The sequence below is a fragment of the Colius striatus genome, chromosome 24, assembly GCF_028858725.1.
Source record: "Colius striatus isolate bColStr4 chromosome 24, bColStr4.1.hap1, whole genome shotgun sequence".
Lineage (NCBI taxonomy): Eukaryota > Metazoa > Chordata > Aves > Coliiformes > Coliidae > Colius > Colius striatus.
In genome coordinates this window covers 5,449,845-5,477,781 of record NC_084782.1, presented here as the reverse complement: position 1 = coordinate 5,477,781, position 27,937 = coordinate 5,449,845, and the positions used below count along the sequence as shown (strand labels likewise).

Sequence of the window (27,937 nt, the reverse complement as noted above, 5' to 3'; positions counted from 1 at the left end):
GTCTGTCTGAGGGGGCTGTTCCTGGGCCAGGAGGCCGTTCCTGCTCTGGGGGAGCTGTGCCTGCTCTGGGGGGGCTGTGCCTGCTCTGGGGGGGCTGTGCCTGCTCTGAGGGGGCTCTGTGGGGTCTGTGCCAGCCCCAGAGCTCGGCTGCAGCGTGTGGCAATGCCATGGCCACCAGCCAGGAAGCACAGGAGGCAGCAAGCTTCAGTCATCGTTTTTACCAGCCAGGTACAGAGCTCTGAGCAGCTGCTCGGTGGCAGAGGCTTGGGGTCAGAGTTGGGGTTTTTGGGTTTGGTTTTGGTTTGGTTGGTTTTTTTTTTTACAATCAAAGACATCAAAATGTGTCCCGAGTTCACAGACACCAGTTGAGGCTCCCCCTGCACCCTGCAGCCAGCACAGCTGGGGGCTGCCTGGGCCGGGCAGCGGGCGAGTGCCCAGAGCCTGCGCTGGCCACGAGCCGCCTCTTGCCTTTCCCTCGAGGGCCGTGGCCTTGGTCCCTCTCAGCCAGCGCCTCTGTCCCGCGTTCCCTTGGGTGCTGCCGTGGCCAAAGCCTTCCCCTTCCTTCCTCCAAAGTGCTTCAGTTGCTCAGGGGCTGGGCTGGGAGCAGAGCAGCCCCAGCTCCTTGGGCCCCGCAGCTCCTGGCGCGGCTGCTGCTGGGGGAGGAGGCGGCAGCTGGGCACGGCCTCGGCTCCAGCTCAAGAAACAACAACGACGAAGCAAAGTAAAGCTGTAGGACTCAGGAAAGAGAAACCAACACCATTTTTGCATAAATATCATCAAGGCCGTGGAGGCTAAGGCTGTTTGCTTCCTGTATTAAGTTAGTTGCCAGTTCCACACTCCTCTGTTGACCTGCCCAGGTCCCTGAGAGATTTGGATTCCTGTCTGTGGGGGCACCAGTCCTGCAGCTCCCTCCTTCAGGCTGTGGCTCCCCGTCCATCTGCAAGGCAGGAGGGAAGAGCCCAGTCAGTCACCCTGAGCCCCAGCAGCCACCCTGAGCCTCAGCTTCCCCCAGCCCTGCCCCAACCCTCCCAGCGCCAACCCAACCCTCCCAGCACCAACCCAACCCTCCCAGTGCCAGCCCAACCCTCCCAGTGCCAGCCCAACCCTCCCAGCGTCAACCCAACCCTCCCAGTGCCAGCCCAACCCTCCCAATACTAATCCAACCCTCCCAGTGCCAGCCCAGCCCTCCCAGTGCCAGCCCAGCCCTCCCAGTGCCAGCCCTGGGAGCGCCTAGCTCAGGAGCCCACCATGGCTCAGGTGCCTGAGCACCCACAGCAGCATCATCCCATGGTGGGGCAGCTCCAGACCCTTGTACCTGGTGCAGGGAGGCTCTGAGGCGCTGTCTCCATGGTGCTGCTGCCGGCTGCTCCCGCCGCCTCGCTCTTAGTCCTGCTCTGGTCCGCTGGCGCCGCCGTGGCCTTTCCCTGCGGCCCGGGGGAACCCAGCGCCTCTGCCCCCAGCACCTTTGGGCTCAGGGGGGAAGGAGCCGGCCCCGGGCCCAGCGAAGGCTTCTTGGCTACCGGAGGAGGGATCTTGCCGGGTTTGCGGGGCGCTTGTGCCGCGCCGGGGCCCTGCTGGGTGGCGGCTGAGGCTGCCGAGCGCTGCCCCGAGAAATTCATCAGCTCGGCCACCAAGTTCCTCTTCAGGTCGGCCTGAGCCTCGGGGGACGAGGCCGTCTCGATCACCAGCTTCTTGGAGCTCTTGGCGAAGATGAAGCTGGCGGTGGAGGCCGGCGACTTGTGCCTGGGGGAGAGCTGCCCGTCGCCGGGGGGCCCCTCGGGGCCGGCCGCAGCCGCTCTGCCGCCCGCCGGCTTCTCCAGGGCCTCGCCGCAGGCCAAGGCGGCCGCCTTGAGGTGCACGGCCTGGAGGAGCTGGTTGGAAGGCACCACGTCTTTGGCGGGCGGCGGCTGCCGCGTGGACAGGGAGCGGCGGACGGGCTTTTGCGGCGCCGGGCGCTCCTCGGGCCCGGCCGCGGCAGGCGGCTCCACGCTGACGGAGCGCAGCCGCACCATCTGCAGCAGCGAGGGCGTGACGATGGGCAGGCTGGCGTCCTCCTTGGGCACCGCGCCGCTCTTGCTCCGCGCCGCCGCCTCCTTCTTGGCGTCTGCCACGGGGCCGTTGGCCGCCTTCTTAAGGCCGGTTTGGGGTGGCGGAGCCAGAGCTGAGGGCGGGGGCAGAGGCGGCGGCGGCGGCACGGCGGCTGCGGGAGGGGGCTCGGCGGGGGCCGGGGGCTGCGGGGCCGCGGGCGGTGGGTCTGGCCGCTGGCTGTGCGAGGAGGCGGCAGCCGACACGACCCCCGGGCTCGGTGCTGCTTTAGGAGCCGGCACGGCGTCGCTGAAAAAGGCTTCATCCGGAGGGGGAAAGTCTGCCATGGCCAGGTCGTGGTCCTCGGACGACGGTGGGGGTGGAGGGGGCCACGCGGCCTCGGCCGGGGCCTCGCTGGTGGCCTGGGGAGTCCCCTCGGCCTTCTTGGCCGGCGGGGGAGGCGGGTGGTAGGCAGGCGGCGGCGACGGCGGCGGAGACTTGGCGCTGGGCTTGGCCGACGGCTCCTGGCTGGCAGTGCTGGGTGCCGGCGGGTCCGGCGAGGGGAGGAGGCGGGCGGCGGCGGCCGCGGGCTGCTGGGGCTTGGTGGGCGGCGGGGAGAAGGGAGCCGGCACCTTGGGGTGCGGCGGGATGATGAACCGGTCCGAGCGGCACGACAGGGGCTCGGGGGGGGCCGGGTCCGAGGCCGAGGACGAGATGGAGGTGAGGGAGGAGGACACGGAGAGCGCTGGCGACTGCAGGGAGCAGAGCCGGTCCGGCTTCTGGGGCTGAGCCCTGCCTGGGGACACGGATGGGGGTCCCAGCCCCTTGGTGGGCAGCGTGGGCGTCCCGCTCTGGCTGGAGTAGCCGCTGGAGGGGGACATGGTGCGGTCGGACCCGTCCGTGCAGCTCCACTTGGGCTGAGCCTGGGGCTCCCTCAGCACCAGCGTCACCCCGGGGCTGCCCCGCAGGGCCTCGGGGGAGCTGGCGCCCGCCAGGCTCTCGGAGCGGAGGCTGCTGGTCTCGCTCAGCGACGACGGGGAGAACACCTCATCCTCGGCCGTGGGGCTGAAGGGCTCGGGGCGCGGCGACCAGGGCACGCCGCTCTCCCGCTGGCTCCGCCGGTCGGGCTTGGGGGGCAGCCCCAGCACCTTGGGGTCCCCGTCGGCCTTCTGGTGCAGCGAGTAGGTCCTGCGAGGGGGGGCCGGGGGCTTCTTCATCTTCCTGAGGGAGACGCTGCGTGCGGAGGAGCGCTCGCTGGCCAGGCTGCCCGTGTCCGAGCCCTCCGCCTGGCTGCTCGTGCTGTACGCGGGGGACGCTCGGCCGCTGCCGCCCCCCACGGCCGGCAGCCCGGGGGTCGGGGGCGCGGGGCGGGGCTGGGCGCAGGAGCCGGTGAAGCCGGCAGAGCTGTAGACGCTGATCTGGTCGGAGTCGCAGCGAGCGGCGGCCTCGGAGCGCGGCACCGCCTCGGGCTGCCGGCGCTCGGAGCCGCCCTGGGAGGAGATGGTGGAGCTGTTGGACACGATGGTCTCAGTGGACTGCGAGTGGCTCCAGTTGTCGCTGGAGGACGACGGCTCCCGGCTGCGGCAGCTGCGCTCCGAGAAGCGGGCGAGGGAGCGCACCGAGGCCGGGCTGGACGACACCAGGCTGCAGCGGCTCAGCGTCCGCACGCTGCTGCGCGTCAGCGCCACCACGTCCACCATGGGCGGCAGGATGGCGTTGGGGATGATCTTGGACATGTAGGTGCCCTGGGGCGAGATGGACATGACGGGGCTCAGCAGCTCCGGGGGGCTGGCGTTGGTGGTCATGCCCGGCACCGCCAGCGACTTCGGCCTCGCCACGGGCGACAGCTTGGCCATCGTCTTCCTCCCCAGCAACGTGTCGTCGTAGTAAACCCGGTCGATGTGCTTCTGCAGGGCCGCGTCTGCCTCCTCCAAGGCTCCGAGGCGGACGCGGGCGCCGGCGGGGCCGGGCGGCGGCTGCAGCTTCCCGTCGATGGTCGGGATGCGCACGGCGTCGCCAGAGACCTGCCCCCCGTTCAGCAGCGACTGCGGCGCCCGGCCACCGCCCTGCCCGCGCCCATCCGCCTCACGACTGCTCCTGAGACCTGGCAGCACGGAGAGACAAGCCCAGTGTGAGCCCAAGCGGAGGCAAACACGGCCCTGGGCAGCGAGACCAGAGCCTAAAAACGCCCTCCCCGTTGCCCCTGACGCTTACCCAGCTCCTTCTGCACGTGCTGGGGGATGCCCAGCACCGTCGTCCTCCTCTCCTTCCTCTTCTTACCAGCCCTCTCGGAGGACTTGGGGAAGGAGTCGTGGGGTCGGAAGGTGGAACCTGCGAGAGGTTTGTGCCAGCTGATGTGAGCAGGGCCTTGGCCAGGGCATCCCCTGCACCTCCCTCCCAGAGATGCTCCGGGACAAGCTCAGCACAGCCCAGCCAGGCACCGGCAGCTGCCCGAGAGCCGCAGAGCCTGAGCAGGGAGGAGACGCCGTCTGTCCGTCCGTCTGTCCCCCGAGCCCAGCCCCAACACTCTGACTCAGAGTCGTTCACTCTTTCCACGGGCTCCCAAATCCCCGCGCTGGCTCTTGGCCACCCCAGCTCAGGGAGCTCAGCTTTCCCACCACACAGCCCAGCCCCCCTGGCACCCCCAGCCCCGCCGCCCCCCAGCCCCGCTGCCCCCCAGCCCGCTACCTTTGCGCTGGATCATCTCGGAGCGGATGGACAGGGCGTCCTCAGAGGTGCTGTCCGTGGCACAGGAGGCCGCCCGGCTCCGGAAGGACCCGCTGTCATCCTCCGAGGATGTGCAGGACTGTGTGTGCAGAGAGGGGGCTCAGGCAGACCCCAGGCTGGGGAGGCGGCTGCCCCAGGCCCCCACACGCCCCTTCTCCGCTGCAAACTGACTCAGCCCAGAGCTGCCGAGACAAAAGCTTCTCCGAGGGCCAAAGGCTGAGTCAGCCCCGTCAGCATCCAGAGTCCTCCCACCAGGAGCGGGGCCCGGAGCAGCCCCAGGACCCCGCGTGGCCTCGCAGCCCCCCGCAGAGCAGGGCAGCCAGGGGCCGGCCTGGCAGAGGAGCACCCGAGGGAACCACCAGCCTCACAACCAGCAGCACGACGGGCAGAGCTTTTGGTGCTACCCCATCCCCACAGGCACAGGCAGAGGTCAGGGTGAGACACATCAGCCTGAACCACCCCCCAACCCCTCCACGACACTGCCCTGAGCCAGCCCTGCTCCCCCTGGGGCTCTGCCTGCCCTGGGGCTCCCAGCCCCCAGCTCCCAAAGGGTTAAGGGGGCCAGTGGGAGGACACGGCTTGAGCAAACATGGGCGGGTGAGGTGCTGGCAGCAGGGTCAGAGCCAGGGAAGAGCCAAAGCACAGCTTGGCCAAGAGAGTGGGAGTTTCTCCTCGTCAGCAGCCGGGGAGGGGCCCAGCCATGGGGCTGGACGTGGCCCATGGTCCCTGTCGCACTGCCCGGTCACCCCATCTCGGCCAGGGCTGCCAGGGCACACCAGTGGGGCAGGAGGTGGGGGGGACAGAAAGGGGTCCCCAGGCAGAGCCCACCATGCAGGGCAGGACGTGCTGAGGCTGGGGAGGAGGATGGAGACAGCAGCTCATCATGGGGCAAAGGGGATAACACCAAGGGACATGTGGCCCCTTCCTGCCCCCCACAAACCTACCGGCCACAGCCTTGCAGCCGGTCCCACATCTACCCCCAGGGCCCAGACAGCAGCCAGGGTGGGCAGAGGGGTCACCTTGCCATCAGAGGGCTCATCCCAGCGCCGCAGAGCAGCGCCAGCTCCTCGGCACGACTCACCTGGAGGCTGCTGGTGTCCCCGTGGTCCCAGGCACTTTTGGTCTGCTTCTGCTTCTCTGTGGAGGGAAGGCAGGAGGTGAATCCCTCTGGGGGAGCCTGGAGGAGCCAGCAGCCAGCAGCAGGGCTGTGAGCCCAGCAGTGCTCCCACCAGCCCAGGCAGCACGGCTGGACTCCGCTCAGCCCCAGCGCCGCCCACGCAGCACGGCCCTGCCCTCGGGCCACCCCCGGCGCTGGGGACACCTACCCTGGTGCTGTAGGGACTGGGGACACCTACCCTGGTACTGTAGGGACTTGAGACCCTCCTGGGCCTGGTTGTGCAGCTCCTCCAGGTGTGGGGGCCGTGTGCTGGGGAAGAAGACATTGTCGGGGCATTCCTCGCCCGCCGTGTACTGCACACTCAGCCGCTTCTCGGCCTCCTTGGCAGCGCCTGTGGAGACACAGGGGTCAGCTGGGCTGGGGGGGACACACGGGGGTCCTGACACACCCACACTCGCAGGATGTGGCCCCAGACAGCCTGGAGAAGAGCTGGGTGATGCCTCCAGCCTGGGAGGACGTTATCCTGCTCATCCCTGCACACCCGGTCCGTACCCGCAGCCGGGCTGTGGGCACCGTGAGGGCCTGGGCTCTGCTCCCCTCACTGCCCCCTCCCCAGGGCCTGCGGTGGCAGCAAACGAGGCAGCGAGTTGTGTGGGGAAGGAGCAGCTCAGGGGGATTAAACAAGGACAGAAAGACAATGACTTTCTCTTTAGTGGGCTGCATCATCCCCAGGCTGCAAAGCACCCCAGGAGTGGGGACTCACCCTGTGTCTAGGCGGGCTGGGAACTGCACAGAGGAGGGAAACTGAGGCAAGGGCTGGTGCAGAGACCCCAGAGGACCTGAATATCCCCTCTGAGCCTCCCAAGCGCTTGAGACCCCATATGCCATGCCGTGGCTGGCAGGGGACCCTCCACACCATCTCACAGCCCCCTCCCCACACACCACCACAGCACCCCGGGGTGCCCACCACCAGCTCCGGGTCCTTGCCGGGGGCTGTGCCTGGCATCACCCAGCCAGGACACCACGGCAGGGTGGGCATAGCCCTGCCTGCTCCTGCCCACACGCCGCTGCCAGCTCTGAACCCTCAAACTCATCCTGCCCAGGAAGAAAACCCCAGTTTCAGTGCGGGGAAGGACGAGCAGAGGAAACCCCGGGGACACGGGCACCTGCTGCCCAGCAGCACCGAGGCCAGGCAGCCCGGCTGTGCCCCGTGCCCTGGCAGCCAGCACGGCCAGGCAGCGAGGCGGCCGCGCTCCGGCTGCGCCGCACAAAGGACGAGGCCCTGAACAATGGAGCCGCCGCGCCTCGCCGGCCTCTGCCGGCACCAACGGGCACCGGGGCCGGGACGTGGCGCGGGAGAGCCCCGTGCTGCCGCGGGGGCCTGGCAGGGCACGCCAGACACCCACAGCTCCCCCCACCTCATGCTGCCCTGCCCCTCAGCCCTGTTCTCCCCCGATTCCACAGCCCCTCGGACACTCCCTGCCCAGCTCCCTCGCAGCCACCTTCCCGCAGGAGAAGCGCAGGGATTTACTCCATTAACTTCCCAGCCGGGGCTGGGGTGACCTTCCCTGCCCTCCCCCCGCTGATGGCAGCCCCCTGCCCTTCCCCCGGCCGTGGCAGCCCCCTGCCCGCTGCGGGTGGGCGAGAGGGCAGAGGTTGTGTAAGGACAAGGCGCTGCTCCTTCCCTCCCCCTCCCCAGCTCGCTCACTCACCCTTCTTCTTGAAGAAAGCCAGAAGCGAGGAGAGGTTCCTGCCCATGAAAACCACCATGGTGGCTGGGGAGAGGGGCTGCTCCCCCCGTGCTGCCTATTGTGCCGGGGCGGCCCTCGCCCAGCGCCGTGCCGGCCCCCGGCTCCTCATCCGCGCCAGGAGGGTGCTGAGCCCGGCGGAGGCTCCGGCGCAGCCGCCAGTGCGGGGAGAAGCGCGGCCCGGGGGGGCTGCAGGACTCGCCTCAGCTGCGCCCCCCGCCCGGCCCCTCCTCTGGCCTCCCCACTCGCCCCCAGCCCTCCCGCCTCCTCCCACGCACGGCACGGCCCACAGGGATCCATTCTGCTGCGCTCAGCGCCAGGATCGCCCCTACTCTTCCTTTCTTACAGCTCTCCAGGACCCTCCTTGCTGGGCACAGCATCGCTACAAACCAGTTGCTGATTCCCACGGCTGGGAGGAGCTGGGACCAGCACCAGCCCTGGGGAGCCGGCACAGCACCGCGTCCCCCCTCCTCGTCCATCCCCAGCGCCAGCCGGGACCCCCTGGCCGCCCCCAGCCTCGCCAGAGCCCAGAGGCTCAGCCCACAACGGGGGGACGTCAGCCATGGGGAGAGGGAGGGCAAAGGGCATCTGTCCCCAGGGACGGGGCACCCGGCGCAGCCACATCACGGTCACAAGAGCCGGCGGCACCAGAGGGGAACGAGGTCTCAGACCAGTCTAACCAGTAGCTCCGGCTGCTTGGCACTGGGGGCACATGAGGGCAGGGGGAGAAATGCCAGGCAGCCAGGCCCTGGCACAGGACGTGGCACTGCTGGCCGCCCATCCCCACGGCACAAGGCGCTGTGTGCCGGAGCTGAGCAGCGGCGCCCAGCACCCCAGGGAGCTCCATCCCTCCCATCTGCAGGTGTTTGGCCTCAAAAGGCAGGAGCTGCTGGTATTTACCCAGGGGGCAGGGCTGTCCTTGTGCCAGCTGGGAGATGACTTGCCAAACCCTCCTTCCCTGCCCTGCCAGCTCCCCACGGCTGTGCCCAGGTTTATTGTGGCAGGGCAGGGCTGGGCTGCAGCGTCACCCACGGCAGGGAGCGAGGGGCTTGTGGGACCCCAGGCACTGAGAAGGGCCCGAGGGACAGTTTGACCTTGCTAAAGGGACCTGAGAGGGTCAGAGAGGATTCCCCTTCTGCCTCTCCTGCGTGCCCATAACAGCAACTACAAGGCTGAGGCTGGAGCTGAGGCAGAACTGTTTCCCTGAGAGGGGTGTCACCCCTGTGCCAGGCTGCCCAGGGAGCTGGGGCAGTGCCCAGCCCTGGAGGGATCCCAAAGCCGTGGGGTGAGGTGCTGAGGGGTCAGTGCTGGGCTGGGCAGGGTGAGGCCAGGGCTGGGGCTGCAGCAGCTCCAGGGGCTTTAACAACCCAAACCATCCGTGACTGGATACAAGCAGTGCCCTACACACAACCCAGCACCTGCCTCCAGCACAGGCAGGATGGGCCCCGCTGCCCACACGCTCACCAGAAGGTGCTGCAGACACTGCCCAGCTCTTCACAGCACAAGTGGAAAAGGGACATAATGAAAGGGCTGAGAGGGCACAAAGCAGCAGCCACGTGCTGAGCTGACCACGTCCCTGTCCTCCCTGGGCAGCCCATCACGAGCCACAGCCGACAGCGGGTAAATTGCTGAGAGCAACGCCGCTGCTGGCTCACAGGGTCCAGCACCTGGGACCCCCTGCACAGCACTGGCAACCCTCCTGGCTAAGGGGGGACAATCCCCCCTGTGCTGCCAGTCCAGGGCCCGGGCAGAGTCGAGCTTTGATGCCTGCTGATGGCAGCACAGTGGAAGGTGCTGCCCAGGGCTGTAAGGACGTTCCCAGGTGGCAGCAGACAGCCTGACCATCCTCCTCCTCCTCCTCATGCACAGCCTGGGAGGTCCCAAAGAGCCTCCAGAGCGTCCCTTGCTGACACAGACACGTGTCCCTCTCCTTTGTGCCACCTCTGAGGCTGGGGGCAGGAGGAGCTGCAATCACCCAAAGGCTAATCCAGGCAGGACACCGTGGGCACCACCCAGCCGGGGCAGGAGCGCTGCCAGGCCACGGAGCAGCCTCGTGCCAGGGCCGGGAGCGTGGCAGGGTGCAGAGCGGCCTCTGCTCCCCCTCCCACTCCCTGCAACCTTCACAGCCACGGCCTCGCCCCGGCTGTGTCAACACACGGCGAAACCCGCTGCGGAGCGCAGGGCGGACGGGGGAAGGCAGGAGGGAAGGAGAGGGGCCTGATCCTGCAGCGGGCGCTCAGGGGCTGAGGAAGCAGCGGGTGCCGGTAGCAGCACGGCCGGACCCAGCGGCTGTGCCGCTCCTTGGGACGTGCCCGGGTGGCCCCGGCCCCTGCTCCGACACACGTGGCTCATCCCACACGTGCCTCGTCCACACGTGGCCAGGGGACGCTCCTGTGCCAGGAGCCAGAGGCCCCTCGGAGCTGGGCTCTCTCGAGGATGGTTCTGCCCGACTCGGGGTTGGTGGCAGCTGCAGCCGGTGCCAGGATGGCCCAGAGGGAACGAAACACCTCCACAGCGGGGCAAAACGATGGGGAGGGAACGCCAGGGACTGTGCCCTCAGCTCAGTGCCAGCAGAGCAGCTGGAGGGCACCACGGTGGGAAGGGAAAGGGCTGCAGAGGGAGAGAGCAGAGCTGAGAGCCCAAAGGAGCCCGGCCGGGGCTGTACGGCCCTGGACCAGTGATGCTCCAAGCGGCATCTGCTGCCAGCCCAGCTCGTGGCTTAGCCACGATGGGGGAGAAACAGAGGAGCAGATCCTGGCTGCTGCCCCCCTCCTCGCCAGGCCTGTGCCTCCTGCAAGCAGCGGGCTTGGCCAGATGCAGCTGCAAACATCCATCTCTGCCTGCACAGCACTGCCTCGACTTGCCTTCCCCCAGCACAGCGGGTCCTGCGGCAGAACAGGCAGCAGCTCCCTGCCCGCCCCTTCCAGCACCACTGACTCACCCCAGAAAAATGGGGAGGAGGGGGGAGCTGGCAGGAGGGCTGGAAGGGGCTGCAAGGTCCCCAGGGAGGAAGGGGAGGAGAAGCTGCCTGTGTGTGTCCTGCTCAGTGGGATGGAGACCTTGCCTCCCTTCCAGCAGCCAGGGCGGTGCAGAGAGCAGCGAGAAGGTGGCGAGAAGACCCCCTGCCCTGTGGGGGTGATGCTCTCCCAACCCTTCCACAGCTCCTTCCCTCCACACTGCTCCCAGGCATCAGCCAGCGCTGCCCAGGCGTGCAGCAGGGCCTGGGGACCCGGGCTCCCCGTGCCAGAGACGGGCACAACAGCAGCGCCTGCAGACACCAGCAGCCTGGCTAAAACCCAGCAACCCCGTCCCTGAGAGCCCCACGGAGCAGCCAGCACGTGGACCCTGACAAGGCTGCCAGAGCCCCTGTGCCCTGCCCCAGCACCCAGCCCCTGTGCTGGATCAGCCTCTCCCATGCAGCAGGGCCAGGCAGTGCCCCAGCCCGTGGGATGCTGCTGGCTGCCCTCACACCCTCTCATCAGCCTCTTTACGAGCCCCAGCGTGTCCATCTGTCCCCTGAGCTTGTCACCTCCACTCAGGCAGCTCCGTGGCTTTGGCTGGGATGTGGCACCTGCCTGTGCCACGCTCCCCAACCTCCAGCTGGTGAGGGAAGCCAGGGGGAGCACAGCCTCACTGGAGGCAACCAGCCTGGCCACCCTCATTCCCCGAGCCCTCGCCGTCTCTGCACAGACTCCACGCCCCGGGATGTGCTGCAGGGCTCTGCTCTCTCCAGGGCTCTGCTCTCTCCAGGCAGGGTCACAGCAGCACAATATTTACGATGGCTGTGGCCACACAGCCCCCTGCTGCCAGCCCAGGCTGCAGCCGCCCTCAGCCTCCCTGGGGCTGCGTCCTCAGCCAGGAAAACATCCTCACACCACAAATAAACACGACCCTCTCTGTGCTGCTGGCTCGAGGCTCAAACACCCTCCCACGCAGAGGCAGAAACAAAATCCATTTCAAACGGGAAAACAAACTTGGATGGTTTTTCTTCCTCTACAACCAGCCCTGCATCAGCCTGACCACGGCCAAGGAGCCAGCACAGGGCCAGCAGCACCTCCTCCCTCCCCAGAGCTCTGCCAAAGTCCACAGCTCTGTGCTGGCGCTGCCTCCCCTCCCTCAGCCCGCGGTGCCCGCTCGGGGCAGAGCTGCTGCCACGGCAGGGGCACGCCTGGGGCTGCACAACAGCCCTCCCCTCGCTGCTGCCAGCGCTGCCAGCCCGGGCTGGGCCAGCCACGGCTCCTGCTCCCTCTGCTCTCACAGACCCATCCTGAGGGTCTTGGAGGAACCAAGACCACCCCGAATCCCAGTAGTGCCTCAGCCCCAGCCCCTGTTCCACCCCAGGGAGAGCCTCTGTCCTGCCACGTCCCCACCCCACGCTCGTCCCCTCCCTGCAGAAGCCACCCAACAGGTTTGAAGGTAAATAACAGCCCTTCCCGGGCCAGGAGGCAGCCGGGGGCGCGGGCAGCGGGCACAGCCTGGGCACGGCCGGGTGGGAACAGGCCCCCAGCACCTCCCCAGAGCCCTGCCAAAGTCCACACACAGCTCTACCCCAGCCCCGTGCCCCCGCAGGCCAGCACGGCTCAGTGCCGCGGTGCCGGGCGCTGGCAGCCCCACGGCGCGTGCCGGCGCGGTCCCAGGGTACCCAGGCTGCTCTGTAAATGGCAGCTCTGCCTGTCACAGCAGGTCCTTGGCTCCACGCAGGAGCACAGCCAGGAGACGGGTTAGGGACAAGACCCTGCAGGTTTCGTTCCGTGCAGGGATCCAGCACAGCCCAGCCCTGCTCCTGCCCGCGGGGCTCGGCCGGGAAGCGCCGAGGAGCTGCCGAAGCTCCATCAGGGACTGAGACGGACACGGCCACGTGGGCTCGGGGCAGGAGATGGCAGAGGATGAGGCTGAAGCTGCCACCAAAACAGGGTGTGGGGGGTAACCAGCCCCATTCCTGCCTCTCGGTGATGAGGTGCCTGCCAAGCAGGCACGGCCTGGCATGTCTGTGCAGCTGCCTGCCCAGGACACCCACAGATCACCTCCTCCCCTGCTCCAGGAGCAGGAAGGGGCACGGGGAAGGGCTCAGCCCCCGCAGCTGGCAGTGGGATGCTGAAGAAAGTGCCTGTGTCAATCTCAGTGTGACCCCCAGGGGGGACAGACCCTGCCCTTACCTGCTCCCCAGGCTGGTTTTGGGGCCAGCCCAGCGTGACACAAGACACCCAATGCTGCTCACCCACAGCTGCCGAGGGGCTGCACTCCCAGCCCCCAGCTAGGGCTGGCACCTATGCCACAGGGCAGCTCTTACCCCAAACCTGCCTCCCCCAGGGTGTCTGCTCCCCACAACCTGCCTCAGCACTCACTGGTGGGGATGTGGGTGCCAGGGGACGCAGGGAGCCCCGCACCAGCCCCAGCCCCGCTGAGGCCACGGGCAGAGCCGCCACGTTCCTCCCCCCTGAGTCAGCAGGGCCCGGCGGGGCCATCCCGATAAGGGGAAGATAAGAGCCTTTGGTGTCTCCGGTGCTCAAGGACCTTCCCCAGCAGCTCCCAGCACAGATGAGCCCAGGGAGGAGAGGCAGAGGATGCAGCTCAGAGCCAGGTGGCCCTGCTCCAGCACGGTGACGGCAACAGGCGGCTTTGGTGCTGGTGCAGCAGAGCGAGGAGACCCACAGCCCTCAGTCGTGCTCCCCAAGCTCCTGCCCACCCAAACCCACCCTCAGGGACCCCTGCCCCAGCCCTTGGGGGGTGCCCAGGCCCAGCTCCCTGCTGCTGCTGCCTGTCCCAGCCTGACCACCACACCAAACCGGTGTTCCCAGGCTGCTGGGGATGGAGAGATGGGAACTGGGAGATACTGGTCTGCTTGCCCACAACATGCAATTAACCTCTGACTCAGATGCAGAAGCACCCCGGGTCTGGTGAGCGGCCGTGGGGGCCGTGGGGCAGGTGCCTGTGCACCCAACCCCCAGCCCCGGATCCGGCTGCGCCCTCTGAAATGCTGAAGCGACACAATGCAAATTCTTTTGCTTTGTGGCCGCTGCACCGTTGCCATGGAGCCACGGCAGAGAACAAACACAACTCGCCCCATGTTTTCTCAGCACCTTCCACCCCATGGCCTTTGGCCCCAGCACCAGCCCTCGCCCGGCAGGATCCGTCCCGGTGCCACACCAACGCTGTCCCAGGGCTTCTCCCGGCCGTGGTGACACACAGCCCCTGGCAGCCCCACGGCCCTGGGTCAGGGACTGGCAAGGAGCACCCAAACCTGGCAGGGGGATGGAGAGGAGACAGAGGGCTGCATAGGGATGGCACGAGGAAAAAGTGAGGATTGCACCAGGGATGCTCACATGAGCCTCCAAACTGCCTCTGCCAGGGAGGGAGCTCATCCCATCCCCTGCCACACTGTGGTTCACGGCAGAGGCAAAGGGACAACATCCAGCAGAGCCAGAGGAGAGCAGGAACCAGCTACAACACAGCTTGGCCAGTGGCACCAAGTCCTTCCTGCCTGGAGACCACGACAAGGGGATGACTTCAGGGGAGAGGAGACCACAGCCAGGCAGCAGAGAGCCTGAGGCAAAGGAGATCCCATCCCTGCACAGCCACAGGCAACCGTGCCTCAGTTTCCCCAGGTGGATGCTGCCAGCCAGGACGTTTTGACACACTCTCCCCATGTGCCTGGGGAGTCTCCTGATCCCAGCCCCCACCTCTCTGGGACAGTTTCACAAGCCATGGTTGCTCCCTGAGCCTGCCAGTGACTGACCCCAGACCCTGTTTACCTGCAGAGAGCTCAGCTCATCCCACCTGGGCAGCTGCTGACTGCACAGTTTGAGAGAAGAGGGAAATGGGGCAGACAAGGGCAGGAGGGATGGCAGGGCCAGAGCTCCAGGAGGAAACTGCCCAGTTACCAACCTGCTGGAGCTGCAAACCCAAATCCTACTGGCCCCAGAGCTCTGCCCATCAAAGTCCCTTCTCCCAGACTCAGGCTGGGCTGGGGATGTGGGGACAGTTTAACAAGATCAGTGTGGAAATGTGCAGCCCTGGGATGATGTTACTGAGTGTCCTTCCTGGCTCCAGCAGAGGAACTGGGGAGCTCCTCAGCACCAGGCACCCTGCGAGGCTCACGGTTAAGATGTGGGTTCAGGTCCAGGCTGGTGTGGGACCCTTTCCCCAGCTCCTGTTCCCCACACAAGAAGAGCTGCCCTTGCCCCTTGCCTCCTCCTGGGCATTCCTGGAGCCAGAGCATAAGGAAGCCGAGCAAACAGTGCCTGGACAGACAGGAGCAGAGCGAGGCAGGCAGGACACAGGACGGGCACAGCCCAGAGCTCTGCAAACACTCCCAGACCCCGGGGTGCAGCGAGGGAGAGCGAGGCACGGGATGGGAGCAGGGGCTCCCAGGGGAGGAAGGTGATGCTGGCAGCTCGGGGTCCTTGCTCCAACCCCCGAGACACCCCTCAGGAAAACAAATCAGTAACTAATTCGTTGGGTGATCTCCGTCCTGCTCACGCAGGCGAGACGGCGGCTGCTCCAGCTCCCAGCACGTCAGCACAGCCCCTGCAAAGCAGCCCGAGGGTCTCCCCTGTCCCCAGCACCAGAGCTCAGGGGCACCGACCCTGCCCCCTTCTCCCCTCACCACACAGAGAGCAAAACCTCCCACGGCTCAGCTCCCGCCGCAGCCCCACGCCGGGGTGGGGAGAGCAGAGGCAGCCAACTCCCCTGGCCCAGGCCTGCCACAGGGACCCCCGGCAGCCCCTCCCCAGGTGCCCCTTGGCTCCTACCTGCCCTGTGCTTGCCGAAGGGCCACGGGGAGCCGGCCTTGGCGCCCGCCCCGCTCCTCTTGCGCTGCGCGTTGCCCATGAGGCCGCCCTCGCCCTCCACCGCGGCCGGGTGGAGGAGGCCCCGGCGCTACATGGTGCGGCCGAGCGGGCTCTGGCGTGGCCGGGCCGCCCGCGGGAGATGACGGTTCTCAGCCGCCTGCTCCCATCCCTCCGGCTCCGGCACGGCTCAGCTCTCGCAGGCGGCTGCGGGAGAGCCAATGGTACAGGCAGAGAGAGGAGGGGCCTGCTGGAATCATCCCTCAGCTGCCATCGCACCCTCCCAGACCCATCCCCTCCGTGGGGATGCGTGGGTGACACACAGCCAGGCAAAGGGAACCCCCATCACCCAGCCAGGCAAAGGGAACCCCCAACATCCCTCAGCCAGGCAAAGGGAACCCCCAGCATCACCCAGCCAGGCAAAGGGAACCCCCAGCATCACCCAGCCAGGCAAAGGGAATCCCCCTATCCATCCCCCAGCCAGGCAAAGGGAACCCCCCTATCCATCCCCCAGCCAGGCAAAGGGAACCCCCAACATCCCCCAGCCAGGCAAAGGGAACCCTCACATGCCCAAACACCTCCAGGCACAGGGACAGTCGGGCACAGCTCTCGCCTCCAGCCCCAGCATTTGACACACTCCACCAAGCTGCTGCAATTTCTGCCTCTGTCTGAGCACAGCTCCAACAACCAAGGCTACAACCCCCATCCCCAAGTCATCCTGGGGGTCCCAGCTGCATGCAGACCCCACACAGACACCCCAGCCAAGGCTGGCACAAGGCTAGAACAGGACAAGCAAGGCTGGAGCACAGTGCCCGAGGACTCAGGCTGGGCCGGGCGGTTGCCCAACCTCAGAGCGAGCACCCACATGCCTGTAGGTGGATGTTAACCCCCTGCCACCCTCTCCACGGTCACTCCTGCAGCAAGTCACAGCCCTGAGCACGTCTGAATTCACGGCAGTTCCCTCCCTGGGTGCATCTCTGCTTCTCCCCACTCCAGACCCTGCTCTGTGCACACAGCAGCAAGTCGGCAGGGGACTCTGGGCACGGGCTGCTCTGCCCCAAGAGCTGCCCACACAAGTCCCACCGCTGTCTGTTGTGAAAGGCAGACGCCAGCCTACCCCCTCTGAAGCCCATCCTTCCCTCCTGGTTTTTAATTAGAGCATTAAACGCTGGGAGGGCAGGCAGGGGTCAGCCAGCCAGGCGGTGGGCAGCTCCTGCTGGCAGTGTTTATGTTCCTGAGGTGATTCATCAAAGGCTGGGATAAATAGGAAGGAGGGTTCTGTGGGAAAGGCACCAAAGTGGGGAGGGGATGCAAAAACACATTAAAAATACAAAATGAAGCAGCAGCTTTGTGCCGACCCCCCAAGGTCAGCGGCGATAAATTAATCTTTGGACTTCAGCCTCCTGCTCCGCAATGGAAATATTGATGGTTCAGCTGCTCCACAGCTCGGTCGGCTGCCCAAAGGCTGCTCGGCAGGGCAGGGGCCAGTCCGTGCCACAGACCGTGCCTGGCACCGGGGCGGCTGTACCAGTGTCCCCAGGCACTCCCTGCCCAGTCTGCCCAGTTGCAGGAACAGCCTTTCCTGGGATTAAACCAGCTCGTGGTCATGGTGCAACGTGTCCCTGCCGACTTACTCCGGGGGAGGATTTCTGCCCTGGGCTGCAAGGTGGGCACAGGGCATCCACATCAGCCCAGGACAAAGCTTCCTGCCACTGCCCAGCACCTCCTGGGCCTGCCTGGGATGTGCATCCCCCCACAGCAGCTCCACAGCAGGGCCCTGGGATGTGCATCCCCCCACAGCAACTCCACAGCAGGGCCCTGGGATGTGCATCCCCCCACAGCAGCTCCACAGCAGGGCCCTGGGATGTGCATCCCCCACAGCAGCTCCACACCAGGACCCTGGGATGTGCATCCCCCCACAGCAGGACACATGGACCCCCAGTGCCACAGAGTCCCCCTCCCCAGTGATACAGCGGCTCCTCCACAGCCACACACAGCAGCTTTCCCAGGGAAGCACTTTGATTTCTCTCCCTGCAGAAGGGGAGGCTGTAGCCTGCAACACTGCCCTAGATACAGCCAGACACTTCCCCCTCAGCTCCCAAAACAGCCGTCCTCTGTGCCAGCACCTGCCAAACCACCGCAGCCACCACGGCCCCATCACCCCCAGCCACGGCCTGCAGGGTGCTGAGAGGGAGCCAGGCCCTGAGAACACAGCAAAAGCTCACGTGTGCCAGAAGTCAGGCGGCTGAGAGCAGCCCAGGCATCCCCACAGACCTCACCTCAACCTGCCCCAGTGCTGAGCTGGGACACAAACCCCTGAGGCCCACAGATGCTGAGCTGCCAGACGGCTGCTACCAGCTCAGCCCAGGCCTGGCTCAAATCACTGCACCCAGAGATCTGCTGGGAAAGGGCAGCAGTGGAATCACAGAGTCCTTTGGGTTGTTAAACCCTTGAAGCTGCTGCAGTCCCAGCCCTGCCCTCACCCTGCCAACCCTCAGCCTCCTCTTCCCCAGGCTCAACACCCCCATTCCCTCAGCCCCTCCCCAGCACCCTTGTGCTCCAGCCCCTTCCCCAGCTCCGCTGCCCAGCTCTGGCCACGCTGCAGCCCCTCAGTGTCCTTCTGGTAGTGAGGACCCCAAAACTGGACACGCTATTTGAGGTGCAGCCCCACCAGCACAAAGTACAGGGGGAGCATTTGCAGCTTCCCTGGCACAGCAGGCACACCACAAACCCAGCACGAATGGGCAACTGGGGGCAGGAGGCTGATTCCAGAACTTTCTGAGCCAGAAACCCCAGGTTTTATTCCTTGGGAGGACTCATAACGGCAAGGAGCTGGCAGGAGGGAGGAAGCTGCTCATGAGATCCAGATCTTGCCATCACGGCGTGACTGCTGGGACAATCAGATGTGCTCACAGTCACACGCTCCCTCGCTCTGCCCCGCTGCCCCTCCGTGCTGGCAAAGGGCAGGATCAGTCCCTCCCTCCTGGGCTTTTCTAAACCCCATTCCATCATCAAGCAAACACAGAGTGGGAGCCGAGCTGCCTGAATGAGAAAGGAATTCAGTCCTTGTTCCCTTCACGGGGAAGTAAAGCGCAGCGAGGCAAAGGTAACACAGAAACCCCACTTGAGATCCCCAATCATTAACAGAAATACATAACCAGAAGGGTTTCAAATGATTTCCTGCTCAAGCCAGAGTCCTGGCTGCCTCTGCTGATGCCAGCTCGAGGCAGCTCAGCTCCCTGCTCTGTGCAAGGTGCATTTTATCCCTGCACGGTGGGAGCCACAGGGACCAGCTCAGGGCTCCAGCTCCCTCCTGGCAGGGAAACGCGTTTTCACTTCACCGTTGCCCAGCTCTTCACCTCCCAGCAGTTCATGTTCCCACCGCTGCCCGAGTCAAAGTCAATGATGATATTGTCTTATGAAACAAGACCTTCCTTCTAAAGGGAAATATGACTCCAGAGAAATAGTTTTATCGGCTCTTACGGAACGTTATTCGCCAGAGTCATTCTCCCAGTTGTCTCCAGGTGGAATAGCTGTGGTTGCAGACACACCTCTCTTTGTTTGCAGAGCCTCTCGCCGTTGCCAGCTCAGGCCAGCCAGGGGATTCCTGCTGCTCACATTTGCTGAAGTGTCACTCTTTGCCTTTTGCAGATTAACAAGTTCATTCAGCCCCACGCAGGGGAACGACCCCGGGGAGCGGGCGGCAGCGCCCACCCCTCTGCTCCCTCCTCCCAGCTGAAAGGCTCAAAACCTGTGTTTACACCAAACCACGTGCTACACAGCAGCAGAGCACGAAGGACATCGAGTGTCTGGGGAGATTTCACATCTTGGTTATTGCCAGAGCAACACACAGGAACGGCTCAGCCTGAAACTGCCTCGAGGGCTCACGTGCACCTCCAGCACCCCCTCACAGCATCCCTCCCTCCCCAGCCAGGAAAGCTGGTGCTGCTGGGCTAAGCTGGTATCAAAGAGGAGGAAAAAGAAAAAGCTGACCCTAATTTAATATTCCTGGCACATGGATTCCTTCACTCCATCGGGGAGCTCAGAAGGTTGCGAAACCTGGGCAGAGCAGCAGCCAGAGACCCAGCCCCAGCCTCCTCCAGGAGCCCGGGCAGAGGGGGCGGGTGTGTGGCTGCCCTGCTGCTGAGGGGCTGCAGACAGAGCTGCCACGGGAGAAGGAAAAGCTTCCAGGAAAAGCTCTCAGCTGTCTTGCTCCAGCTTCCACCAGCACAAAGCAGCCAAACAGCAAAGCAGAGCTGGCTGAGCACCCCAGCCCCTCGATATGCATTAGGCCCAGCCGCTCTCCACACCCAGGCTCCCATCCCAGGGGATGATCACTCCTCTGCCTCCAGAGCTCACTGTGGGAATGAACACGTCAGGAATCAGCCAGGGGCTCAGACACCACTGGCATGGGCCACAGAGGTGCTCAGAGGGGGCTGTGTGCCAGTAAACCAGCCTGGGGCTGGCAGCACCCTGGCAGCCCCTGCACAGCCTGGGATGGGCATTGCAGCTGCAGCAGGAATTATCTTGCAGCCAACAGGGCCCGTCCAGAGCACCCTGTCAGGGAACGGAGCAGAACTCAGGTTGCAGCAGGATGGAGCCGTCTCCCTGCTCAGCACAAAGCTGCTGGTGCTGAGCCCCCGGAGAGGCCGCTGCAGCTCGCCCATGAGCGGGATTACAGCAGCCCTTCCTCTACACAGCTCAGCGGTTTGAGCAGCCAGAGATGGGATTTCTGATTAGATGGACCCACGGGTTTGATCCAAAGTGGAAATGCCTTCATCCTCCTGCTCTCATGATTCCAGTGCTGAGCAATCCCGACCTCACCCGCACCCAGGTCGTGAGTGGGCAGATGCCCAGGCTGAGGAACTAGTCCTGGCCTGCATCCCCCAGGATGGCTTCCAGCTCTTCCTCCCTGAGCCACCCAAGGCCCTGCACAGCTGAGGTGCTCTGGGGATGGTCGGACAGGTCCTGTCCCCTCTCTGTGACCTGCAGGAATGGTGGGGTGATGAGGAGCTGCCTGATCCTAAACCACTCCCCAGCACCACGCACAGCCAGGGGGAAAGCCGAGGATACCCAGAGCCTACAGGGACCTGCTGAAGCTCTCCCCCTCCCACAGCTCCCAGACAACACTTGGAAAAGCTCCCAGCTGGGGCCGGGCTCGTGGTGCTGGCAGCGAGGCCGATGCAGCCTCGGGGCAGGTCAGAGCTGCACGCAGCAGCGGCTCATCAGAGCTCTGCAGCCGCCCGAGGGAAGCAGCCGGAGCCAAAGCTCCTTCCACAGCCCCAGCTCAGCCCCAGCTGCTGCTCCAGGCATCCCACTGAACCACGGCACATCCTCCTTCCACAGCCCCAGCTCAGCCCCAGCTCCTCCACTGAACCACGGCACATCCTCCCCACCTCCCTGCCACACACCACCAGGCCAGCGGCACCGTGGCAGGACGTTCCAGCTGCCAGCCCCACACATGCCAAGGGGTGCCAGGGCTCCCAGCACACGGAAGGGACGGGGCCCACAGCCCCAAGGCACCACACAGCCCCTCCAGGACCTGCACAGCCCACGGCAGCGCGGTGACAGAGCCGCGGCTGATGCCAGCACAGGCTGCCTTGGCAGGGCTGGCGCGGCGAGCGGGCGCGAGGTCCCTGGGCTGCGGCCGTGCCAGGCAGTGACTGAGCATTTCCAGCACTGGCTGGGGAATGGCACAACTTTATGGCAGAAAAAACCAACAACAAACCCAAAGCAGGGGCTGGCAGAGCTGCTGGGGGCGTTCCTGCGCTGCAAAGAGGAACGTTCGTCACATGCTCAGGCACATCTCAGTTTTTCTGCTCAGGTTTCAGCAGCATCCCATGGAGCGAAGCAGAGAGCTCAGCCTCTGCCCCAGCCCCTTGTGCCTTTCCACAGCCACTCCTCTCCTATCACACATCTCCCCGTGCCTCTCCCATGCCTGCCTGCAGCCCTGGATGCCTGGAAATTCACTCCCTGGGGCAAAACGAGGGAGAAAGTCCCAGGGGACGGCATTGGCACGCTTGGCCTCTCCCCGGGCAGGAGCGTGGCGACGTCCCCGAGGTGCCCTGCGGGAAGGGCAGCGGCGTGACGCACTCGGTGTCCCCGGCAGCAGCGGGGCAGGGACAGGCCGAGCACCTTCCGCTGCACGGGGCGATCCCTCAGGCGGGCGCTGCCACGCCGGGACACCCACCCTGCAACCCGAGCGTGCCGAGCACAGGAGCGTGGCCAGACACGCCAGCACCCAGCCAAAGGTCCTGGGCTGAGCCCACGGAGCCCCGTGACACGGCGCTGGGGCGGCACAGAGATGGCACCCACGGCACCTCCTGCCACCCACGGCACCTCCTGCCAGCCAGCTGTCCCTGTGCGGGCGGCAGGGCCGTGGCTGGGCCGCAGAGGCAGCGCCCCGTGAAGCAGCCGGGGCCATATCTAGGACAGGAAGGGCCACACCTGGAGCGCGCAAACACCCTGCCCAGGAGGAGGAGGAGGAGGAGGAAGGAGAAAGCAGCGGCTGGCAGCCCTCCAGGTTTCCCTCAGCCTCAGTGACCTTCTGACTCAGCGGGGAGAGAACCAGCCCAGTGAACCGGCACCAGCCCCTGGGGCAGGGGTGAGATCGCACCAGGGATTGCCGGATCCGGCCTGCTGCCGCAGCCACCCCCTTCACCCCCTGCAGCCACTGCTGCTGCCACCAGCGCAGCACCTCCTGGCCACCACCGCGGCCTCTCCTTGGCCACCTCCACGGCCACCAGCTTCACTCCTCTCCAGCCACCACTGTGGCCGTCTTTGGCCACCTCCATGAGCACCATCTGCAGCTCTTCTCGGGGACGACCGAGACCCCTCTTTGAGCTCCTCCACCGCCCTCCTCAGCTTCCAGGGGGATCCCTCCTCACCCACCCCCACGGCCACCACCTTGAGCTCTCCTTGGCCAGCTCCACAGCTGCCACCACGACACCTCCTTGGCCGCTGCCATCACCCCTCCTCACCCGCCATCATCACCACCACCACCATCCCTCCTCGGCCACTTCCACGGCTGCCACCGGGACTCCTCCTCGGTCCCTGCCATCACCCCTCCTTGCCCATCACCCCTACCCCTCTGCCCGCTACCGCTGCCACCTCCCCGCCCTCTCCTCGCCCCCATCCTGCCCGATATCCCCCGGCTCCCGCCCCCTCGCCCCTCACCTCGCCCCTCCGCCGCGCCCGGGGAGCTGCCGCCCTTCCTCCGCCGCCGCCGGCCCCGGAGCCAGCTGAGGGCCCTGCGCAGGGAGCCGGCCCGGGCCTTCCTCCGCCGGCCCGGAGGAGCCTCCTCGGCCTCGGCCGCGCCGCCGCCGCCCCGCTCGGGCTCCGCAGGTGCGGCCGGAGCGGACATGGCCGCGGCGGGCAGCGTCCCGCACCGCCCCGCACCGCCCCGCAGCCGCTGCCCATAGGGCCGGGCCCGCCCGGCTCCGGCTGCAGCCCCGGCCCCGCTCCGGGCTCCCGCCGCCCGCCCGACGACGACGGAAAGTTTCTGCGGGGCGGGGCGGGGCTGCGGGAGGCTCCGCCCGCACCGGCCCCCGCCCCCGCCGCCAGCCCGCAGGTGGCCCCGGTGGCGGCGGGACGCGGGGGGACGCTGTCCGCGCCCACCCTCCCCCGCCCCGGGGTCCCTGAGACACGCGTGTCCGCGGTGCGGGAGTCCCGGCTTCGTCCCCGCGGGACCCGCACTGTGCGCGGGGGGAGCGTGCGGGGACACCGGCGGCTGCTGTCGCCCCTCGGGACGCTCCATCCCCCTCCCACACACCGCTCCCGTGAGTGGGACAGAACGGGAGTGACGGGAGGAGGCAACGGCGGCATCGGTGTCCTGCAGAGCGGCTGCTGCCGTGCCCAGGGCACTGCCCGTGTCCTGCCCCTGCCCTCAGCCCCCGCTGCTTCCTCAGCTCAGGGGCTCAAGGGTGACGCTTGGCAGTGCCTGAGGGGACACGGTGGCATTTCTGAGGCCATGCCCGTGAAACACCCCGTGCCGCGCTGCTAATGGTAAACCGCTTCTGGCAACGGAATGGCACGGGGCTGGGGGCAGGGGCAGGCGAGGCTCTTGCCGTGGCTCTGCCTGCAGCCCAGGAGCTGGCCTGGGAACGGCAGCAGCTCTCCGGGGAGCTGTCATTGCTTCCCTGCGCTGCTCGGGAGCGTGAGCGCACGGATGCGGCTGCGAGGGGACAGCAGGACGCACAAGAGCCGGGGCTGGAGCAGCAGCACATCCCAGGGCCGAGCGGGTCAGTGGCACAACACGTGGCAAAGCCAGAGGCCACCAGCCTGGCAAGAAAACAGCTGATTTCTGCCACAGTTCCACTCTCTTCAGCTCTTTGGATCCCCGTGTGGATGCGTTTCCCTGATGTGAAGGGCTGCACCGTTCCATTTCAGCCTCATCCTTCCCTGGCCGTGTGCCCAGAGGAGTTTGCCAACGGCTGGGAATGACAAGCAGAATTTTCAGAGCAGGAAGCCTGTCCGTGCCACAGGCTTCACAGCACGAGGCCGTGTCCTGTGGGACTCGGGCACCAGCACCGCGTCTCGGGGGCTGCACACCCCGGGATGTTCTGCTGCTCCCAGTGGCACCAGTCAGCAGGGATGCAGCGCTGAACCCAGGGCAACGGCTGCAGGAGAGCTGGGGCTCACTGAGCCTCTGTGTGTCTGCTTCTCATCCTCTTGCTTCACCTCCCTGAACCCAAATGAGCTCTGAGACAGCCAGGCAGCCATCTCCTGGCACCCCAACGTCCTGCTGTGAGAGCAGGGGAGCAGCTCCTTCCCAGCGGGAGGCCTGAGCACCTCGCTGCCCTCCAAGGCTCTGCTGCCCGAGTCAGGGTGAGTGGGGCTGGGGAGAAGCTCATGCCCAGTGAGGGTGTTTGTGTTGACTTTCCACCAGCTCCAACTTCCGAGTCATTAGCCTCCAAAACCAAAAATAGATCCTGGGTTTCAGATCTCACCCCTCAGATGGCAGCAGAGCCAGTGTGAAAAACAATTGCACACAGTTGTGGGGCATTGTCCAAAGAATCACAGCCACAGGGAAAGTGTCTGTTCCCCTCCAGGCACAGCTCTCATCAGATGGGTGAGGAAAGTAGAGGAGGAAGGTGAAGAGCAAGGTCTTACCCTCCGTTACAGTCCTGGTCCTGGTGTGGAAGGAAAGTCCAGGAGCTCCCTAAAGCACCAGCCCTTTGTGCAGAGCCCCAGAAAGCTTCACCCCTCCCCAGACCGCAGTGGCTTGCAGTGGGTGGTTGTTACAGGGCTCTTGGTGCACACTGAGCCCTGCACACAGACACATGCACACACCATGGGGGGCATTGCAGGAGATGTTTGGGGCACTGGGATGGGGTGGCACAGGCAGGGGCTGCTGTGAGAGCTGCTCAGACAGGCAGCCTTGATGCTGATGTTTATAACCTGCTATCTGCAATTGTTTAAAACTCGGTATCTGGGCTGAGCAGAGATAAAGCTGAAGGAGCATGATGTGGGTGTGCTGGAAGGGCTCCAGCACACAGTCCCTGCAGCCAGACCCCACACTCACCCCTGCTCCCCTCCCCTGGCTGGGCTGGCATCTCCCTGGGGAGCAGCTCTGGCAGGAGAGGGGATTTCCTTGTTCCCCCTCACCATGGGCAGAGCAGGACCCAGCACCCAGATAAGCAGGAGCCGCTGGCGCCTGTGGCCCCGTTCCTGTGGAGCTCCCAAGGTCCCTGTGGGGCAGACGGCGCCGTCAGGTTCCCCTTTTCATCTCTGCCCCAGCTGGGCCTATGCCCAGGCTGCACTCCTCTTCCTCCTCCTCTGTCCCAGCTGGCCTTGCCTCCCTCTTGCAGGATGTGTCCTGAGCTCTTTGCCCAGGTCGGTGCACAGGGAGTTTTGTGATGGGTCTGGCATCTCCGTGGTGGGTGTGTGACAAGTCTGTGGGTGATGAGACTCTATTGTGGTGCTCACCCTGTGCCATGTCCCACAACAGCATCTCCACAGCACCCCTCCATCAGTACCAGTGGTGGGCCCCAGCCAGGGGCCATCCCCAGCTCTCATCTGGGGAAACCGAGGCAGGAGGTGAAGCAAGCCAGGCTGTTCCCATGGAGCAAGTGGTATGCAGCTCAGCAGGCCTGGATGAATGACTCTGAATGCTGTCCCCACACAGGCTTGGCTTCACCCAGGGTCCCTCCACCTGCCAGGGCACAGAGCCCAGCTCATGAACGCAGGGCAGGAGCAGGCACAAGGTGTTGCTGCCCTCCAAGCCCTGATCCATCCCTCGGAGCGCTCCCAGCTCCTGCCATGAATCACACTTCCCCCTGAGATCAGATTGCAGCTCCTGTGTACCCTGGGCAGAGCCATCAAGAGCTGTGTGCAGAGGCTGCAGCATTGCCCGGGGCTGCCACTGCTAAATGCAATGGGCAGGTTGGGCACTGCCATAGCCCCAAGCCTCAAGACTGTGAGGGCACGGAGCAGGGACAGAGGCAGAGCTGCCGTGGCAGTGCCAGAGCGGAGGTGCCAAGGCGGTGGTGTCAGGGTGGTGAGGCTGCAGTGCCAGTTCTGACCCAGCCCTCGGGGCAGATCTGCCGTGCGTGACAGGAAGGAAAAATCCACCGGGAAGGAGGTTGGCAGCACCAAGTCACCAGCGGGGAGGCACAAGAGCCCCACAACCGCTCTTTGCTCCCCACCAGCCCCTTCAGCCGCCCCTGGGGCCGGAGCCGCCTCCGGGGATTCAAACAGCCGCAAGGTTTTGTGTCTCACACACCCTCCTGCCTTGTGCCGCGGTCTCTCCGCAGCAGCTCTGTTTACCAGAGCAAAGTCCGCTGGGGATCGCACCCGCCGGCGTGTCCGCGGGGCGCAGCGTGTGCGCCGGGGCCGGCGCTGACACCCGAGCCCAGCGTTGCCTGGTTATAGCTACAAAACAGCCCCGCGCCGGGCCGGGGTATCCTCTTACGGAGCACAGAACAGCTGAGCCTCTTCAATCCCCACCCTGACCCTGGCAGCTCGTCACATAAACCCGGGCCAGGGCCGTGCAGCAGCGCTGCCACCCGCCCCTTCAGAGAGTCCCCGAATGGTGGGGTGTGCAAGGCCCTGCAGAGCTGCTCCAGCCCCAGCCCCTGCTCCAGCAGCTTCCCCTGGCTCAGGGGGCACAGGAACGTGTCCAGGCGGGGTTGGAGACCTCCCAAGAAGAAGCCTCCACACCCTCCCTGGGCAGCCTGGGCCAGGGCTCCCTCACCCTCACAGCAAAGGGGTTTTTTTTCCATCCCCTACAAGGGTTTGTTGGACCCAGCACCCATGACCTGCAGGTTTCTCTCGTTGGCAGTTTTAGCTTTAGTTGTATATTTATACACACAACTTGTGCGAATTAACAGCAGAACAACATTCCTGTGCTGGTGAGTCAAAGGCCTCGGCACAAATCGAGGCACTTCATGGCAAAAAAGAAGAGGAGGGAAAAAAGAAACTCAGGTGGGTGTGCTGGAAAAAGCAACAGGATCTAAAACCAAAGAAAGAGGAGAAAAACCCACCCAAATGTCCCTTTTCCTGCTACAGCTGCGTCTCCAGGAGCCACGGGCAAGGTGCTGGCGTGGGTGACGTGGGGCTGTGTGGCACTGGGTGACGTGGGGCTGGGTGGCACTGGGTGACGTGGGGCTGCGTGGCACTGGGTGACGTGGGGCTGGATGGCACTGGGTGACGTGGGGCTGCGTGGCACTGGGTGACGTGGGGCTGGGTGGCACTGGGTGACGTTGGGCTGCGTGGCACTGGGTGACGTGGGGCTGGGTGGCACTGGGTGACGTGGGGCTGGGTGGCACTGGGTGACGTGGGGCTGCGTGGCACTGGGTGATGTTGCAAGTCCTGCTGCGCCTCGCTGGGTGGTTTTTGGGGCATCGTAAGCTGGCGACTTCCTGAGCAGAAGCTGCCGACTTCCTGAGGCGCGGCGGCCGCGGGCAGCAGCGGGCACGGGCAGAGGTAGGCTCAGGGGGCTCTGTCACAGGGGCAGCCAGGCCAGGGCAGGGGCAGCCAGGCTGTTGAACCTGTGCCAACGTGGCAACAAACCTAAAATAGGTGTTTTCTGTAAATAAGTGTTAATGATACAACCAGTGAAAGGGCGGTTTGGGGTGCCACGGGGTGGGGAGATGGGGATGGGCACCACAGCAAAGACATGGGGGTGGTGGGTGAGCAGAGCTGGGAAACCACATCTGTGGGCAGTGAGGGCAGCAGCAGGGACAGCAGAGGGGACAGAGCAGGGACAGCAGCAGGGACAGCAGTGAGGGCAGTGGCATTGCTGGAGTCCCAGGAGTATGGCCACTGCCACTGAGGAGATTTGCAGAGCTCACATCACCTTCTCCTAACCCCACCAGGGTCTGGACTCGATGGTCTCAAAGGTCTTTTCCAACCTAAACGATTCTGAGACTCCAAACAGAGCGCAGAGGGGCGGCAGGGCCGGGGTTACAGGGAAGGGGAAGCAGATGCTGCTGCTCAGCCATTACTGGGGTGTTCACGGGGCCAACCTGGGGCACCTAAAGACTCCCAAGTCATGAGGATTTCCTGCATTAATATGCTTTCCTAGATGCAGA

At 65.5% G+C, this 27,937-nt stretch overlaps 1 protein-coding gene across 3 annotated transcripts; it reads right to left on the bottom strand.

The window, feature by feature from the left end:
• Positions 1 to 203: 203 nt before the first annotated feature.
• NHSL3 (NHS like 3) lies at positions 204 to 22,879 on the bottom strand. Of its 3 annotated transcripts, none has more exons than XM_062014689.1 (7): positions 22,581 to 22,879; positions 6,108 to 6,260; positions 5,834 to 5,889; positions 4,714 to 4,831; positions 4,240 to 4,356; positions 1,316 to 4,129; positions 204 to 937 (listed from the first exon to the last, which is right to left on the bottom strand). In XM_062014689.1, exons 1-7 carry the CDS (start codon positions 22,765 to 22,767, stop codon positions 915 to 917), a joined length of 3,468 nt encoding a protein of 1,155 aa, XP_061870673.1. In that variant the 5' UTR covers positions 22,768 to 22,879; the 3' UTR covers positions 204 to 914. The 3 variants fall into 3 exon arrangements, with proteins under 3 accessions (XP_061870673.1, XP_061870674.1, XP_061870675.1); XM_062014690.1 differs by lacking the exon at positions 22,581 to 22,879 and adding an exon at positions 15,369 to 15,556; XM_062014691.1 differs by lacking the exon at positions 22,581 to 22,879 and adding an exon at positions 7,582 to 7,657.
• Positions 22,880 to 27,937: the final 5,058 nt, after the last annotated feature.